Genomic DNA, 19549 nt, shown 5'->3' with positions numbered 1-19549 from the left:
GTCCTCGAGGAAGTTTGATGTGCATTTACTCATCTTTCAGCATCTCCCTGGCTCTGGGCTCTGGGCTTTCACCCGAGAAAAACAAAGTCCAACAGGCAAAAGGAAGTATTCCAGCCACAACTGGCATGGTATGTTTCAAAATGAAAATTTAATTAGCACAAACAAAGCTAAGACTGTCTATCTTAATAAAAACCTTTTTAAAAGAGAGGACAGTTCAAAAATGTTCCTTTACACTGTGAGGAAGGTCACTCCTCCACCTCACAGCAGCTAACAAAGCATCTGGCAGCACATTTAGTAAAGGAAGCTGCCAGTTCTGTCTCTGATGCCATGTACACCAGTTATGCCACACATGTCCACACACACTGAGAACACATTTCCAATTAGACTTTAGATCCTGCTTTAAAAAACACTGGCTGTGTACCAGAGGCAACAAAATTAATATGCTTTCCCCACCCCCCCCCCCCCCCCAGCATTTCTATGCAGAAAATCAACCAAGAGTTCAGAGAAGCAACACCTTGGAAATGCAGTGGGAAGAATAAGAACAATAAAGAGAGCCTGAAAGGAATCAAGCCTTTGTCATGCATATGTGCAAAATACTTTAATAATGCTTTCAGTTTTCAGGTAAATATTTCAAGTCTAGGCCTTTTCTATACCTGACACTTGCATCTCAATAACCAATATGAATTTAACCAATATGAATTTAATCCTCATCTCTGGAACTCTTCAAATTGAACTGACATTGGCTCTGGAACTGCTCACCCCAAGAGTTTGGCCACTAAGCCTCCTCTGCACAAGCAACCCACTTGGAAAATACTTGTCTTTATAGTGTCCTACACTGTGCATTCTTCTCACCTCTCTAAATTAACAACATTGAGGCCACTCTGTAAGAGAAAGAGAACCAAAAATTGCACTTAGTGGAACAAAAGCACGAAAGAAAAGCGAATGATAAGCACTTACCTTGATTTCAAACTCATAGTGTTCATCCTTTCCCTGCCCACACAGGACATACCGTGGAATACTAATTTTAATGGGGTCCTTCAGGTCGTCTGGATTTGCTCCCAGTGAACGACAGACCATCCGCTTTCATGTACATACCAAATAAGGAGAAGAAAGGAAAACCAAAATCACTACATAAGGAAGAAAAGAAAAGAACTTCACTGAAAATGAGAAAATGTTCTTGGTCAGAGGAGCAGGAAAAAAGGAAGCAGAAATTACTTCTAAAATGAAGGAATTCTTTGAAAATAAAGGGGACCTTGTCCTATAAGCAAACCCTAGCATATTTTTATGCATACAAAAATGGAAGTGAAGTGTATTAAAAAATATTCCTTTATTTGAAAAGGCATTTTTCAGCTTAGATATCAAAAAGAAGGGAAAGCAGAAGACAATTACCTCCCTTTCACAAAATCAGTATATTAATCAAGCTTTCACAGCTAACTCGAATTTTTGTACATGCCTATCTTTTATAAAAAAACATTTACAATATCATGCAAAGCTACAGGGGTCTAGGCAATTCAAAAAGCTCTTAAACTTTAGCAGTTCAAACCCGTTTTATAATTAAATAAGCAATCCACTGTCAGAACAGTTTCCTACTATTTTTTTTTTAATCATATCTGAATCCCAGGAAACTAAGCTATGATAAATCAGCACAGTCTGGACAAAATAATGTAAAATTTTATTTCCAATGAGAGCTCATTCCTCTGACAGCCAGACGGAATAGGTAACTCTGAAATTATGTCAAAAATTATGTCAAAAAGAAAACATTTTTGCAACTGAAAAGATTAATGCTTTGCAGTCACTGTGCCCCAAAAGTAGCATAAGCATTTAGAGTGAAAAAGCACAGAAACTGCCTTTAAGAAAGTCCTCTACTTGCTCCATTGAACATATTTGGTCTGAAAACCTTAATGAACTGGCACTTTAAAAAATAAGAGCAGCATGACAAATACAAGTTAACAACCAAAAAGATTGAAAAACGATCACTTTGAAGTTATGACTAAGTTATATATTTGTATTTAGCACTGCTATCCATCACTTGAACTGTAACTGTATTCTCAACATTCATCTTCCTGTAGCAGCTCCTGGTGACTTCCAGTACACATGAGACTGTGTAGGAGCTGGAGAAGAATTTCAAACTCATTCATAAACACCTCTGCCTGTTACAGAGAGCCTTTTAACATCATGGCTCTCAAGAAGAGGAGGCTGTTATTTCATTGCCAGTCAATTATAAAAGACAATGTAATTTCCCTTAACATTAGCATTAATAAGGGTGAAAAAGAAAATGCAATGAAAGTGAATTTTTGTTCCACTGAGTTAATCTAAACTGTATTTACCACAAATGTTTTCTTTTATGTTAGGAAACCATAAAAAATGTCTATGTTTGAATGGAAAAACATTTTTGGCGACCTTTGTTATCACAACAAATGTTGTCTCCTGTCCATTTTGCTCTTCTGTAATTACTGCCCACGTTTGGCTTTTCAGCTAAAACTCATTTCTGGAGCACTGAAATGTAAGCTGCTCTTTCCTTGGGGGAAAAGAGAAATTCATTCCCCTGAAAACAACAGCATCTGTTTTAAAACAGCAATAAAACCATAAAGTCACTCTTAAAGCTACCTCTGTCAACAGGTAATTTATTAGCGGTCATTTTCAGAGAACTATTACAAACAGCTAATAGAGAGGAAAACAATCTCGAACACAAAATGTTGTGGAAAATGTGCCCTAATACCATAAATAATGCTTTGATATCAATACACAATGATCTTTATGTTTACTTTACACAGTAAAAATAGTAGAAATATTAGAACGAAATATACTGCTATGAAGTTCCTTTTCATGGAGATGCAGGTATTGACTGAGTTAGATTTTTTAAAAAGCACAGAATAGAAAAAGCATTATTGGGAAACACAAGATGCACAAACACTTAACTTTGGAGTATAATCAGAAAAGAAATTGGTTGCAGAAACTGATTTCCTTTAACAACCTTGATCAGTCCTCTCTGATAGTGCCACTCAGTGCTGACTTTGAGCAATGCCCAGGAGGAATGCCATGGTGATGTCACTGAGGGAGCTACTCCTGAGCAGGACTGACATGATGATACTACTCTGTCTACTCATTTGCATACACATTCTTTGTAAAAAAAAACCCCACAATACCTCAAAATAACATGACATATTTTTGAGCAAATGTAATGATAAAACCCTCCATAATTCTCTATCCAAACAAGTGTTCATCCTTCGACATAACTCCCCTACCCAACGCAAGCTATTTCTTTGTAAATCCCATGCGAGTTACATTATCACATCCTAACATATGGTAAAAACAAATGGGAAATGTTCTTATACTAGGAGAGAGACTGGAGTCTAACTCTGTCTAGTAGATTTCACCTCTGCTTGGCAATATGCTTACAGAACTCAGAATTTCAGATTAGATACCACTGCTTTTTCTGCCAAGAACCATCTTCCTCAAACAAGGCAGATGGCATATTCAAGCAACAGGATTCAAAAGATATTCAGCTCCCCTTACAAGGGAAGAAACAAAAGAGAGGAGACAACTCATTTATTATTCAAACATCCGACAAGGGTAACAGGTAAAATACCCCTTGTCCTAAGCTAGAGGGAAGCCTTGACTAATAGAAATATTCTGCTACTGTCCAATATCTCCATTTTTTTCTTGGGATTTAATAAAAAAATATAAGAGATGCAGCCTTACAGCATCAACAACCCCATCAGTAAGCAAGCAGAGAATGATGAAAGTAAGGGCCAAGCACATTACGTGGGCAGAACTCCAGAGTTAAACTCACTCCATCTGTCAGGCAGTGTCCTCAGTTGTCAACAACCTACTTGGGGCATGACAAATGTGCACACAGATGATAGACCCCAAAACATCTGTCCTGCCACAGTAGCATGACCAAAGGTTGAAATGCTATTTAAAGCACAACTCCTTTTGCACTCGTGACAAATTCTGATATGAAAGTGCAATAAACCTTAAATGTAAAAGTCTGACAAAGAAGAGAATTGTCAAAGCTAATATTCCCAAAATTGCATCTATAAAAGCTGTAAACATCTGTAAGAGCATGCAGTGAAAATAAGATTAAAAAATCTGCAGATGTTTTGAAATTCTGAGATCAAGGGCATGAAGTAAATGAGGAGCATGAAAAACAAGGATAATAAAAAAGATCAAGAAAAAGACAATCAAGGAGGAATAGAGAAGACATTAATGAAGATAGATAGTATATGGCAAGAGCTAGAAAACGCAGCCAAAATGGAAACTGTAAGACAGAGTTGTAATTACAGTTTTCATCCACCTACCATATAACATAGAAGCATTTAATTTCCTCACTTTCCCAAAAAATTGTATGTACAGTGTATCAGAGATGTACAAAATGCAAGCACTCAATTAATAATTATTATTGCTTAGATGTGTGCACACAGTCTGGGGTATTCCCAGACTTGGTAGAGCTCAAAGGTCCTTTTTCTATATTTATTAAAAAAACAAAAAACAAAACAAAAACAACATCAACAACAACAACAACAACAACAACAACAACAACAACAACAACAACAAAAAAAAAAAAAAAAAAAAAAAAAAAAAAAAAAAAAAAAAAAAAAAAAAAAAAAACAAACCCGGAAGGGGGTGGGGAAGGATTTTATCAATTCTTTATTAGCCTTTTATTTTGAATGTATCTAAACGTATTTGGATTTCAACACCTAGTCAAATGCATAATTAGCCAAATGGCTTCTTCACTTGAACTGAATGTTAATTTCCAGATTTCCATAGGGATATGCAAATTGTTTTGAAGATTTGATGGGATGACTGTCAGCTGAGTATTTATTTCTTTTTCACAGTTTTTAGAAGAACCAATTCCTGAATCAGGTCCAACCTTGCTCCTTTTAGAAAGCTCAAATTTTGTGCACTTATCTTTGTTTGGCAAAACTGCACAATGGATAAAATTCAAATCCTACAACCAAAGGCTGTCCAATTGTGATCGCTAGCATGAAGCATCCAAAATGCTAGGTGCAGATAAAAAGACATTATTGTCCTTTCAGAGACCTACATGAGCAGTTGTAAGAACAAGACTCCTATACATAATCTGCTTAGCACAGTGTACTTTCACTGATGTAAAAGTCACTTAATGAAGGTTTAATACTTCCCATATTTTCATAGAGTAAGTAAACCAGGTCAGCTAACTCATTTTGAAATTTACAGGACAATCATATTCCATTTTGAAAGAATTACTTCATCTATATCTGAAGTTCAGTCCAGTGAAATCTGCATCACATTGTTTTTCAAGAGTTGGTGTTTTAAATAAACATCATCATCCAAACAATCAAACCGTAACAATCAAAATTCTCATTATGTCGCTGCAAATCCTTTGAGTGAAGTGTTTGTTATAGGTAAATATTGTGAGTAAACCATCTTCAGCAGAACACAGAAGTCGAATATTCTGTCCAGCAAAGCCAGCTTGAATCTCCTATATAGTGCCAACAGGAACCTCATGAAACACTGCCAAGGAACTCTGGAAGGTGCCTTGTTCAGCTGATAAAACAACAACGTACAGAATGGAACTGAACAAAGGCAGGCAAGCAGGTTCTGGGTCCAGTTTTCTGCAACTGCCAACAGCAAACCAACAGATACCTTTCAACTCCTCCATCCTAACAGAAATTTAAGGTAAAGCACAGATGAAAAAATCCAGAACTTCTTCCAGAGAATAGACCTAAAGTTTCAGAAAGACGTATTAATACTAGATTGTTTAGTGCCATAGCACTAAACTGTCTTCTAGCTCTTTGTTTATCCAATGGCAGGTAAATCTTCAGGAGGCTTTCTCACAAAGGCATCAGAGATCTCCCTCCCTATGCACATTGTGACAGCCTCTTGCATGGGGGATTCAGGCTGAAGATTTTCAGTATGAGCTTTAGCACCATCACTAGCACGGGATAGGTCTTGACTCATGCCTGACTTGAGGAACACATTTACTTGCAAATTTCTTACTGTGGTGGTTTTGTCAGGAAGCGATTTTGTCAAGGAAGTTTTAGCAAAACCCAATCAGTGACCAGGGTTGAATACTGCTACCTGGTTAAACCAGCAGAAAGCTGACACGTCTCTGGGGATGCACATGTTAAAAACAGAATTCCAGGGAAGCCTCAGGACAGGTGACAGGGGTCGGGGCTGGCCCTGGGCCTGGCCCTGCCATTGCCAGACTCCAGGCAGAGGGAAGGGAGGACAGTGTGCTCCATCCCGGCTGCTGAACACAGGAAAGGGGGAAACCCCACAAGAAAATCCTATAGCTGTTCCCTCTCCCCAGCGTACTCCAGCCACTGTTGCCAAGATCACTTCCTAGGAGGGGCCCAGCCCCAGGAGAGACCATGCAGCTCAGACCAAGGGCAGCTCTGCATTGAGTGTTGGAAGCTGAGAACTACTAGACTGGCCTTCAACTATCAGTTGCACTGTCTTTAACAGGTTGTTATTTTTATAAGTTTTTGTTTCAGAACACACATTAGACTGAGAAAAGAGAAGGCACAATATGCTAAAGCCAGTTTGCTCATTAGCACCCATTAAAGATCCTGCAGGAGACATCTGTTTCAAGTGGGAACAATCAGATTCAGTTCTTGAGCTGTCACCATCTGGAGAAGTAATTATTTTATCATCAAAATGATTGAAATTTCCAACCTTGTGGAGTGAATAAGCCACATTATTAAAGTCAGAACAATGTAAAGAAGTAAGATAAAACATTCTGATATGGAACGTTCTTACTCTTTAAAGTATTAGTACTTTTAAAATGAATTAAAATACTTTTAATGTCACAATGACAAGCAAAGCTCTCCTGCTCTGAGTTACTCTTTTCATTCTGAAACACCTTCTCTGATGTAAGAGGGGAGGAGAGTCTTCCAGAACTGGAAAATAAATCCAGCATCTCCTTATACACCTTCTGTCTCTTATGGTCTCTTACTCTTGCATTGTCTCCACACAACTCAGAAGCACAATTCCCATCTTTAGACAGAAATGGAAAGCCATAGTGTGGCTGCCACTGTTGACCTTTCTGTTAAAAATCCCAAAAGAAGAAAATAAAAATGTCTTTGTAAAATCTTCTGACCTGAACATTCCTTAAACTGAGGATTGATTTTGATTAGATTTATACAATCATTCAAAATCAGTACAATCTCTCAAAATTAGAGAGAGAGAAAACCCATCAGAAGTGACTGAGATCAGAATAAGGAATAGCTGATCTTTCCAACCCACCCCTGCCTTTTCTATGAACAGTATCCATTTCACTTGGTTTATATTTGCTTTACTCAAAAAACCCAGGAAAGTCAACAGGCAATGCAGAAACTTATAAGCCCTTATTTTTTTCCCCCACATGCACAAAAAAGTAACCCTATACTAGCCAAGAGAGTGTGAAAATAACAAAATAGCTGAGAAACAACAGTGTAAAAGTGAATAAAAGTACAAATTCAAGGTGTTGCAGCCCTCCTATTGTTACAGTTTCAATCGATGAAGGTATTTAGGATTTACTCACCAAGACAATAACTGTGTTTCAAGCAGCAGTTAGACAACTAAATATGGTGGGAGGGGTCTAAGCCTCAGTTTAAAAATATCTAAATACATGTACAAATCCTTCAGGACACACACAAGTTGCCTGGTCCTTCTTGCTAACTTATAGACATCCTTACAGCAGTTCATTGTGAGTCAAAAATGTTACATGTATTCTGAATTCACACAATCATTAAATGCTCATTAAATGCTTTTCTGCTCTAAAAATAATGAAAGGGATACTGTTCCAAATTAAGAATCGTGGCAAAACAATGAAGAGAGAGCCATCCTAACAGCAAACAAGAAAAAGCTAGGTCCAATCTGAAACAAAATCACTTTGATCCAGCTGGTAAGATGAACCACCACCTCTGTTAGCTGTTAATCTTACTGCAAATTCAAAATTCTAATTATGCAGCTAAACTTTATGAAATTTAATTACAGGGCATGCCATAATTTAAGACAACAATTTCATTCTGACAAATTATGACCTACCTCATACTTCAACTTGCGTTGAAGAGTGCTGTTATTATGCCTCTCATTATCCTAAGCAGAAAAAAGGTAGAGGAGGTTATTAAAAAGTGCCTTTCTTGTAAAAGTTAATTTAAAAGTATTCAGGAGAAGAGACATTCTTTATAATAGACAAAAAATAACAATCAATATTTATTAAACCAGTGGCTTAGAAGTCAATCAACCCACTCTTTGGATCAATCAGATCATCAGTTTTTGAATAGGCATTTGTTTGCAAGTATGAAATTCACATTAATTTTCATCAATTAAATTTTTCTGACATAAAATGAAGACTTTATTTTATCTGCAGACTTCTTATTGCTATTTGCACACTCTTTCCTGCAAAAACAAACAAACAAACCCCAGAATACAACAAAAAAAGCCCCGGAAATAAAAATATGATTAAAATTTAAAAACTGATATTATATCTCATTTACTGTTTACACTTTTTGGTAAATTAAAAGTAAGTAAACACAGGAAAACATGAAAATACTGAATGACAAAACAAAATCAGTGCTTACACATGGTCCATTGAAGGTGAGGATGTCCCACCCATTTCTGCTCACCTTGAAACTTTCTGTAGACCAGGAAGCACTGACATGATCATCCTCAGCTTTCTGATGAATATTCTGGAGCCTTCTCTGCACTTCTTGTTCAATGAAGGCATTTATCCTTTAAGGTACAGAAAAGTGTGTGTGTGTATGGAAAAACAGTGTCTTTTACATAAAAATCAAGAGAGACTAAAAGGCTCTTTGAAATGCCTTTAACGCTAAGTACTACACAGCTCTTAATTGGGAGGCTTAATGTCAGACCAGTTTTATCCCTCCTTAAGAAAGGAACACTGACTTTTGAATGAGTGTCTTTAATAAAGGTTTAAGACAATTAAATTTACTTTGTGGCCTTCAGTGTATATGAAGCAAACCCATATAGACAAGTAACTATCAACTCAAAAACTGTTTAAAACCTTTCAGCCTACAGTTTCCCAACCTCTATTCTAAAACTGCACAGGAGCAACAGGTGAGGTTATTGGTTACTTACAGTAGAACATCAACTTTAATTCCACACTGTTCTTCCAGTACAATCACAGTGTTTAAATCAAATCCAAATCTGCCAAAATGGTTTTTCAAAATATTTCTTTTCTAAAGCTATTGTTTGCTTTTCCATTTCAGGAATGCAGGTTACCTACCTATCATCAACCAGTGGGGCAGCAGGTGGCTGTGGCTTTGTTGGGCTGGCAGGGGATGTGCTGTGGGAGATTCTCTCATCTGAAATTCCATGGTTTCCTTTCTGAGCTCCATCACCCTCATATATTTTTTGCTTCAGCTGCTGAATTTCCTGGTCCAGGCTATAAAGATATTGCAACATGTAAATTTGTTTGGTTTAGAGTTGATTCACATAGCTCTGATGGGAAGTAATGTGCCTTACGCTGGTATACATGTATGTAAGACTGTAGATAATAATATTTATGAAGGTTTAAAAATCATAACTGTTCCTTAAGCATTTTTAGATAGGAAAATAGAGACAGCTCAAAACCATATTCCCAGAGTAGTATTAAGTTGAACAAAACAACTTAAATAATTTCCATTGCAAGAGGTATCTACATTAAATATTAACTCCTAAGAATTAACCTATCAATTAGAAACATTTGAATAAATTCTCATTTTTACAGAACTCTATCAATGACCTCAAGTATTATCTTCCAGTGTGAAAGTAAATTAAGGAAAACTCAAAATACAGCACTAATAAAAACAAAACAAAACAAAAGAAAACAAAACCCAAAGAAAACCTAAAACATAAGATGATGTGGTAAAACTTTAAGAAAATCTTTAAATTGTGTACGAAACATGTACATTTTCCAGTTGTTCTATCTGTACATATGTTTTTGAAAATTCACTTACAAAATAAACAAATAGCACTTCTTGTATATACACAACTAAGAAATCATCTTTGGAAACCTCCTTGCTTCCTTTAACAAATAAATTTAATTCCACACAGATTTATGCACAGAATACAAGATGTTAAATTGGGTACTGTGTTTCTGACTAAAAATGCCTCAGGCATTCTGTATGAAATAAGAAGCACTTATTGCAATATTCATCACATTACAACAAAGTAATCTGCAGAACTCCCTTTTCACTTGTAATGTAGCTGAGATTAGATTAGTAACACAGTAATAATCTTCCCCATTTTCATTACAATTTTTGTCTCTAAAAGTAATTGTTTTTCTAGAGGTTACTTAGAAATCAAATAATAAAAGGAAGTAAGTTCTTGCAAAAACAGGAGAAACTATGCAAAGCTGAGATGCTACCACTTCTGCTACAATTGTATATATCTAAATTGAAGTGCAAATCTATATTCCATCCTGGGGGTTAAATGAGAAAATTAGAGAGATGATGAATGCTGAGGCTTAGGCTGAATTGTTACTTCAGTTTTAGAGTGGATTTTGCAGCACTGCCTGAAGCTATCTATTTCTTTTGATTAGCAGCAAAACAATCTTGTGTCCTGAGGATAAGTGAATGAAAGATGGCTGATGTATACAGGAACGTGTTTGCATCCATGCAAAATCAATTTAACTACAAAAATCAGATTTACATTAAAGGAACAAAGCTTAGCTCTTGGGTTGTAAACATCCTACTATGAGAAGATATCAGCTAGGAATTTAGCCTTGTGATGCATCCACCAGTAAGTACACTGAACTGGCCTCCAAGATGGCTCTAAAGTTGCTTTATGCTCATTCTACTGCCCCAAACCTCTGCCACTAAACCAAGGCATGTCTATATATCCCAGTTTAAGTCAACCTCAAATTATCATTTTGGAGGTTATCCCTGGGGTCACTCACAATGACACTGAATCTCATAAATTTTAAAGATCTCCCCGCCCAAGTTTTTTCACAGCTTTTCACAGCATGGTATTTGCGTCACTGGCTGCTTGGTCTTTGCTTAGGCAAAGCCTTTTCTTTCCTTTGTGTTTTTGTGTTGTTGTTGCTTGTTTGTTGGGTTTGGTTTTGGTTTTTTTTTTTTGGTGGTTTTCTTGTTGTTGTTGTTTTGATTTGGTTTGGGGTTTTTTGTTGGTTTTTTTTTCCCTTGGATCAGAGAAACTGCAGTAACAATGTTTGAGCCACCTTGACAACAAATTCTGCAGAATCTGATGTGAACCAGAGCACATCATTACCTAATGGGATCTAGATAATCAATAAGAAGCATATATCATTCATATGCTCACTTTGGCATCATATAGTGTGAAATGTAAACTCAGAAACAAGAGCAATAAGTAGCCTGAAATGTTAACATGCTCTCATGTATCTCTAGAACTTTCTCATCTCAACATTCACAAAAACATTCTGAATTGAATTATTCAGGCCCGTGGGCTATTCACTGAAGGACTTCAAAGTTTTCTTTAGCCTGTGCAAGAGGACTTTGAAGTAAACAAGAAAAAAAAAAAAAAACCAAGGAGAAAAAGAGGGAAACAAAAAAAAAGGAGATATTGGAGATCTTTTTACTTCCTTTGTATCTTCTCCAAACCTCAGTTTTCTGGCTGACAATGTATTTTTTTACTTATCACACAATCCTATTTTTGTGAAACCTCCAGTTGTTCATAGCTCACTTTAGTTAAGTGAGATGCTTAGTACAGAAAATGAGATTTTTTGTTCATGACAATTTTGGAAAAAAAATAGCAGTATACACAAAATGATGAATCAGTACTGAAAATGCTTAACTAAAAGCCAAACAATGTAGCTAAAAATGTTGAAAAATGACCTCTACACAGTCTATATAAAGCAACTCTTCTGATAATGGTTTAAAAGGAATGGAATACAGAAGAGCTCTTCAATTTGCCTACAGGCAAGTTTCTTCTTTTAGGTGTTTTTTCCACATCTGTTTGAAGGGCTAATGAAAAAAAAAATCAGATAAATTAGCAAAATATTAAAAATATAGATGACAAATGCTACCTCAAGAAAAAAAAAACAACTCATTTTTCACTGAAAGTCACAGGTTTTAAAGCTCCAGTATAGGCAAATCAGGTGGCACATTTTAAAATGGCAATTCTGCACTTCTTCCATACTGCAGGGAGGTGAACACATTCATCTTAGTTAATTTTTGCTCAGATCAAAAAACCCCAAAAGATTTGTTCCTCTTCTTCCACAGAGGAAAATCCTTCCCTACCTGACTGACTTTTCTTTGAGCCTCCCATACTTTTATAATATGTTATGCTACAAGATGTCTTGAGTATAACCAATGACATTGCTTGTGTGCCTAAAAGGGATTGTCACCCCACTGGAGTATTAAAGCCTCTGTATATTTTCCAACATTTTCCAAATATTATATGGATTTATGGCTAACGTATTTTTATTTAGCCTTGAAACCAGGGCTATTAAAAAATTAAACATTTACCCCCATTTACTTTTAATACCAGAAGGGTTCAGTACATCACCAGTTGAGAGAGACAGTTGGCAGGTTTACTGTAACAGTCTCCAAATCTTGAACAAACTTTTAACTTGTTAGTTACTAATAAAGAAAAAAAAATGTTATACAGAAATAATTTAAGAGAAAAAGAGTTGTTAGATGGTACATTTCCTGTAAGGGCAGAACATAAGGATATCAGCTTTCCTCACAGGCAAAACAATTCAAGTGCTGTGATGGCTAATACAAATAATATCCTGCTGAGGAAGGGGTAAGTATCCAAACATACCAGTGAGTGAGAATCCTTTAAAAAGCAGTAGAGTTTCAATTCTGGATAAACCACCTGAAACTCAAGAAACTCAAGTACTGGGACACTGAACAAGCTGCACTCTCAACATTCCAAAGTATAAAATTATTCCCCTTTAGTGGACAGGTTCTGATAAATGGGAGACAGCTCAGCACTCACCGTTCTCGGTCCTGCTCAAGAGCTTTCTGCTCAGCTTCCAGACTTGCCTGCAGCCCTGCCTGCTCACCACAGCTGTTGTTCAAGGTGGCCAGCTTCTGCTTCTGCTCTTCAATTTCAAAGTCTATGGTGGAACGACGCTGCAAGGCAGAATGCCTCCTTTCTAACTTAGCAACAGCTTGCTCCAGTGCCTCTCTCTGCTGCTTTTCCCTTGATTCAAGTATTTCTTTTTCCTTTTTCCGAACCTTTCCTTCCTGCCGAGCTACGTTGGCTGTGAATTCAAAGGTTTCTTGAAGTTGCTGCAGCTGATTTGTGCTAGCCCTATACTGGGCAAGCTGCTCTTCTTTTTCTTCTATTTCTTTCTCTATCTGATAGAGAGTATTATCTAACCCTAACAAGCCCCTATCAAGGACTTCAGAAGCTCTTTGTTTTTCCTCCAGCAGAGCTGGCAAATGATTACTCTTCAGGTACTCAAGCTGGCGTACTTTAGACTGGAGCCTGTATTCCACTGGCTTTATCTTGTCAACTTCTTCAGCCTTGAGTATGGCATCCATAAGGTTTTCACCATCTCTCTTGAGATTTAAATCTTCTTCATGTGCAAATTTGAAGTGCTCCAGAGCACTTTTTTCATCTGCTATTTCCTTTTCTAGGTGATCCATTTGTTCAATTAGATCTTTTTCCAAAATAGCCAACTGTTCCAGCTGTTTCCTTTTAAACTCTACAAAATCATGCTGCGCTTTTTCTAACTCTTCATGGTTTTCATCACCTTCAGATCGGGCTTCCTTGACTTTCAAAAGAGATTCTCTGATCTCTTCAAGATCTCTTCTCTCTTCTTCTACTCTTTGCACATCCCCTCTCTTCAGGAGCTCTATCATGACCTGCTTCTCTCGAAGCTGTTCCTCTAGGTGAGCCACCAGCATCACCTGTTCTCTCTCCTGTTCTTCAAGTCTCTTTTTTTCTGATTCCAGCTTAAGATACTGCTCATCTTTCTCCTTTTTTAGTTTTTCTAGTTCACGAAAAATCTGCATTTTCTCTGCTTTTTCATTATGATTCAGTTCTTGTAGTCGCTGCAACTCCTCTTTGACCCGGGCAAAAATTTCTTCCTGCTGCTTTTTCTTTTGAAGCTCTATCTCCTGTTGTTCCCGTAATCTCTCTTCTTCAAACTTTTCTTTTTCAGCCAGCAAATCCTTTAACCTGCTTTCGATGTGAACAGTTCTCTGTTTCAGACTCTCCTCCTGCTTTCGTATTTGCAGCTGAACTATTTCTGTCTCTTTGCGCTGTGACTCTACTTCTTGCTGCATCCTTACAAGTTCTGCTTTGTCAGATTTTTGTTTTTCTTCCATCTCTTCTATTTGTTTCCTATAGGGAAACATTTACATGAAGTTAAAAAGGGTTGGACTAAGATTTTTGACTATATATAACCATTTTTTTAAATAGTTTTGTTTTGCTACAGGTTAAGATCCTTCATTGCTTGGAAATGACTCAATGCCTAAGAGAAATCAAAAAGAGATTCATATAGTCTGTGTCAGTATAAAAAGCTGTAGGTATACGAAGGAGTAGGAAGACATGTTATATACCACTGACATTATTAAAAAATTAGTTCTGTCAAATAAAAATATTAATAAAAAATATCCATGCACACAGTGCAGAGTAAATATGTGGGGGTTTTTATGTACATATATTCTCATGCACAAAAAATTGTATAGAAGGACTAGATTAGTGATTTGCCTCACCAAATGAGGCAACCAAATCATCAACAGATGAATTAAAGCAATGTTTTTATTTAGGTAACTCCATCTGAATTACTGATAAACAGGATTATAATTGAAGACAAATTACTATGTCCTGTGTAATCATTCTCATACTTGAGGGTTACCATTATCCCCATAATACAAGTAGACACCACCTGCAAGTCGACTGGTTATTTTGCCAGAAGTCAGAAGAATTAAAGCAAATGAACTTCTGAATTCAAAGAACTGAATTCAATCTGAATTCAAATTCCACCAACATAACAACAAAGGAAAAATATCAGTGATCCCATCTTGCATTAGTTGCTGAGTAGCATCTCAGTGCTTCAGAGCTTCAGGATTTTTGAGTTTACTTCACTTAGTCCAACTGCATAAAGAGCTCTATCAAAATGGAGCACACCACCTAAAGCTCAGAAGGCAGAAAGGTTTTCAGGTTGTGAATCTAATCAGTGCTGAGATCTGCAACAAGGCACAGCTATCACTTCCAGAGTCTTAGCAGGTATATGATGAGCCAAAATAATCAATTCAGTTTGCCAGCTAGTAACATTTTCTTTTGTATTTCAAACCAACTTCCATATAATGTTCTGAAAAGCATAATTAATATGCCCATTCCACACCACAGTTTGATAAGAGAAGCAGAAAGTAACAAGTGAGTTTCTCGTATCACAATTCAATCCAGAGACAAATAAACCACAAAAATGAGATAAGAATTAAGAATGCAATTTGCCATCTTTTAAAGAAAACCCATGAAAATTAAGAGCAGAGTCTATCCAGAGTTTCTTTGCTAAATATCAGTTAGCTCCAATTCAGCTATTCAGGATTGTCTGCTTGCTGAATAAAAGCATGATTCCAAATTAATGATTTAAAAGAGTCTACAACTTCTATATATAGACAAACATACACACATAAATACCACAGAGAACAATATTACCTTTTACTTTCTAATTTTTCAAGCTCCTCTCGTTGCTGTCTCTCGAATTCTAGCCTGATTAAAAAAATAAAGAATACAGAAAAAAGGTTGTTTTCTGAATATCACAAAAATAGGAAGACATGATTCAATTTTCTGTCTGTTTAGATGATAATGATACAAATGAAGTTTTGTAAGACTACTTTCTACAAGAACAGAAAATGGTTCCTTCATTAAGGTTACAAATTAGGCATCATGCTGACACAAGTATAAATAGGAAAAAAAAAAACTTCTGGAGGAAAAGTATTTCAAAAGTAAAGTTAAGCGAGACATATAGATGATTAGCACAGCCTCTGTGAGTTAACTACATGCAGACATGGCAATCAATACACAGAAATTTCATTTCTCTACCTTAGACAGATGGGTCCTTTTACAGGGAAAAGACTGCCATGGGAGGCAGGGGGAAAACAGAGCGATCAATTGAGAAAGGAATTGATAGAAAAAACATATTAGCAGTACAGAACACTTGAAAATCAACAGCACTTTGTTTTACTGGAGGTTAAATTGGTTAGCTTCATGGAACATTTCTCATATTACATCTCAGAAGAAGGATTCAAATAATTATTCTTTCTAAACACATTTTTCAAATGCCAATGACAGCTGAAGTAATTCTCTTCATCCTGTGGTTTATTAACTCAGTCACTCCTGAGAAGGGAAAGGGCTGCAAACCTACAGTGTGTGTGCTAACAGTCCTGCCATTTCCTTCCAAGAAAAAGAAAAATACCCCAAACATTTCTAGGATGTAATCAGTGGGGTTGAAAAACCCCAAAGTGCATATTCAAGCACAGAACACAATTCAAACCCATTCATTTAAAATACTTGAAGATTTTAATGTATTTAGTTTGACAAGGTTCTGAATAAACACTGAATAAACACAGCATTTTATGTAATTTTTTAGGATCAGCTTTTATTTTTCTTATTTTAATTTCATTTGAAAGATTTATCTTTTATTTAAGCAACTTTTTAATAGCAAATATTAAAAAGGCAGAAAGAACCTATACATGGATTAAGTTACTCAACCAAATTTACACATATTCAATTATTCCAGGCTTGTTACAGCATGAGGATATGAAGGTTAGTGAAACATTCCACAAATACTGAAAAAAAGGCAAGACTGCACCACAGGTTAACTTCAAGTTTTTGATAAACTGCAGTTTAAGACATCATGACCACAATTATATAGATAGGTTTCTAAAAATAAGGTATTTTTAATATTTGTTTTTAAAGTCATAGAAATGCATACAACAAAAAGAAACTGCCCTTGGAAATATACAAACAGTACACTAATAATCTAACCTTTCTAAAGCTATTGTAACAAACTGTCATTCCTGCATGTTCAAGAAGTCTCTTTCTAATGGCTGCAATAAGGGTGAAGAATTGCACAAATTCCGTCTTTCATTTTTTTCCTATTTCTCACAAATTCATTTCAAAAAATGTCTTCCACAATCCCTAAGTGATTAGCCAACGTAGATTTTTATACCCAGATCCCCAGGCAGTCAAGCTTTCATGTGACTGTCTTACCAAGAGTCCCATCACATTTGCATCAAACTAAGGTGGGCACTTTACAGCACAAGGACAGATGATGATAACTCAGTATTTTTAAGTTGGTCACAATTGCTGCAGCAGCAATGCTGCACAAATCCACAAAGTGGATGTAAAATTCACAGAGTGCTGAAAGGGAGCAAGCAGCCCAGGAAGCAAAAATTTAATCCAGAGGTTAACATGTGCTTGGGGTTTTCCTTCCCCTCCTTTTTTTATTAAAGCTATACCTCAGAATTTCTCTCTTTGGCTATGATCCGCTCTCTGAAATTCAGAGCTTTTAGCTATTACTTCTCCACATTAATAAATATGGCAAAATGCCATAATTTTTTCAGTCCAAAATAATACAGATCTTGGGGAATGCTGGTTTGTGGAAATGCAGATTTCCTTTGGGTGCTGTCAGATATAGACCATCTTTGCTTAGACAGCTGGCAAAGAACAATTTGACTGTATTCTCGTGCTTGGTTAAGCCACAATGAAGAAAAATTGAAGAAAAAAACATAACATGCAAAACCTTTTGGTGTTTTGACTATGCTATAAAACACATAATTTGGCAGATATATTTTATATAAGCATAAAAATGGTAACTAACTTTTGATTGAGATTTAATACAAAGAAAATGAACCATCACAGCAATCAGTCTGGTATGAAAACAGATCAGTGATTTAAAATTCTGTGATCTTCTCTTTGAGGAATATCCCTAAAACCTTCAATAGTGGCATTATGACAATCAGTTTTACCTTAGACCGAAATAAAGCTGGAGGTGCCCAAGAAGTTATTCAGGAAAAAATGGAGCGAATTGCGCAAAACTGGTTCTTTCTTCAGTGAAAATGGTGCTTTCCCAAAGCAAAATATGGATCATCATTACCACTCCAGTCAACAGCCTCCAAAAGCAGCACTGAGGTGTTTTAAAAATGCATGTTTATGCATTTTAGACCACTAAATACTTCTGTGAAGCCAAGAGTTACTGCTGCCTGGAGATGCCTAAGATGGTCAGAGCTCCACTGAAGGCTCTCCAACAATGAGGTTATTCACAGTGTCTCCATTCTCTAAGGTGCTCTTCTTCTGCAGGGGTAAGAATGATGCCAGTCTTCCTTAGCTGGCTGCCTATGTTCTTAATATATTTAGGAATTCACTACTTTTGAGAGCTCTGGAATATTTGCTTCATTGTGGGCTCAAAGCTATTTCAGGACAGGAGGGAGTCTGGGGAGGCAGGATAGTCCTGACAGGAGTAACCTTGCTTCTTTAAAAAGCTACTACAAAAACATCTCAGCATCACAAAAGAAAAAAACTAAAACCACAGAGGTTGTAACAGATCACTGTCAGCTTTACAAGCACATACATAAGAATCATATTTTTGTGTTTAGTCTATCCTAATAAAAATCTTTTTCACATAACCTCTATTCCCTTTATTCATGTGAGCACTACTGTGAATAGAAAAAAAGCATATTAGCTTGAAATTAAAAAGAAACACACAGATATTAAAGACTACAATATACTCTTTCTTCTTTTGTAGATCTACCACAAAGGAACTTAATCTGATCAGTGTTGAATTAAATAGACACCATTTTCCTGGAAAGTGTGTCATATCGAGTGATAAGAGCAGTGTAGATAAGCTGCAGAGAAAGGAAGTCTGTTCTGCTAGCACAGTACTATAGTAGGTTAATTTGCCCAGCACAAAAGTGCAAATCTGATACTACATCTGTTAGGAAAGACTGAGTACTGGCAGGACAACAGAGATGTTACACTGCTGTTCAGCATGCCAATTAATGAGATTAATTAAAATAAAAAAAAAAAAACAACCCAAAACAAACCCCCCTATACTAAACTATCAGAGACAGTTCATGCCTCAAACGCTGATAGAAAGTTTTGCTCATTATAACAAAAACTGTATAAAGAAGGAACAACAAAAGAAACCTCCCTGAAGACACCTGACTGGGACTTTGGACTGCAAATTAAACCACTAAGATTAGATAAAGGGAAAACTCATCCTTCAATCATGTCAGGCCTAGAAAAAAAAAATAAACAAAGCTGAAGAAGAGGAATGTATCTGCAAGAAAGGCAAATGTAGCAGAAATTCCTCCCTGGCTGAGTTTGGGAAGCCTGCAGAAGCCAGGTTTACACAGACTCCCCCCTGAAATGATGCAGGGGGGTGGAGGAGGTTTCAGGTGTAACCTCTGGTTAGAAGTAGTGAACACCCATCCTCCTTCACAAACACTGGCCCAGCTGGGGAACTCCCAACCCCACAGGCCACACGCACATGGCAGGCAGCTGAGGGCGTGTCATAATCCATCAGAGTCATTCCTGAAGCCTTGCACCACAGGACTGCACATGGTGCAACAAAGACAATGGCAAAGTCCCCACCAGGGAGGTGCCTGGGTTTTCCTGCCTAGCCTGACAGTATATT

The 19549-nt window shown here is 36.6% G+C and overlaps 1 protein-coding gene and 1 pseudogene across 3 annotated transcripts in view; both read right to left on the bottom strand.

Moving 5' to 3' along the window:
• The window catches only part of KIF16B (kinesin family member 16B), a 131314-nt gene that overhangs the window by 39696 nt on the left and 72069 nt on the right, over positions 1–19549 (bottom strand). Inside the window, exons 18-24 of one of the 3 annotated variants that reach the window (XM_066316505.1) lie at positions 15955–15987; positions 15568–15621; positions 12892–14247; positions 9215–9373; positions 8595–8700; positions 8014–8064; positions 958–1080 (exon numbers count right to left, since the gene is read on the bottom strand). In XM_066316505.1, the coding sequence (XP_066172602.1) occupies positions 958–1080; positions 8014–8064; positions 8595–8700; positions 9215–9373; positions 12892–14247; positions 15568–15621; positions 15955–15987 (1882 nt within the window). Of the gene's footprint in view, positions 1–957; positions 1081–1109; positions 1128–8013; positions 8065–8594; positions 8701–9214; positions 9374–12891; positions 14248–15567; positions 15622–15954; positions 15988–19549 lie in introns of those variants that run through there. The other 2 variants (XM_066316509.1, XM_066316508.1) reach the window with 2 other exon arrangements.
• Positions 4634–5943, bottom strand: LOC136359808 (uncharacterized; annotated as a pseudogene).

The sequence above is a fragment of the Sylvia atricapilla genome, chromosome 3 (assembly GCF_009819655.1).
Source record: "Sylvia atricapilla isolate bSylAtr1 chromosome 3, bSylAtr1.pri, whole genome shotgun sequence".
Lineage (NCBI taxonomy): Eukaryota > Metazoa > Chordata > Aves > Passeriformes > Sylviidae > Sylvia > Sylvia atricapilla.
Note: the sequence above shows the minus strand (reverse complement) of the source record. Positions and strands in the feature narration are given on the sequence as shown.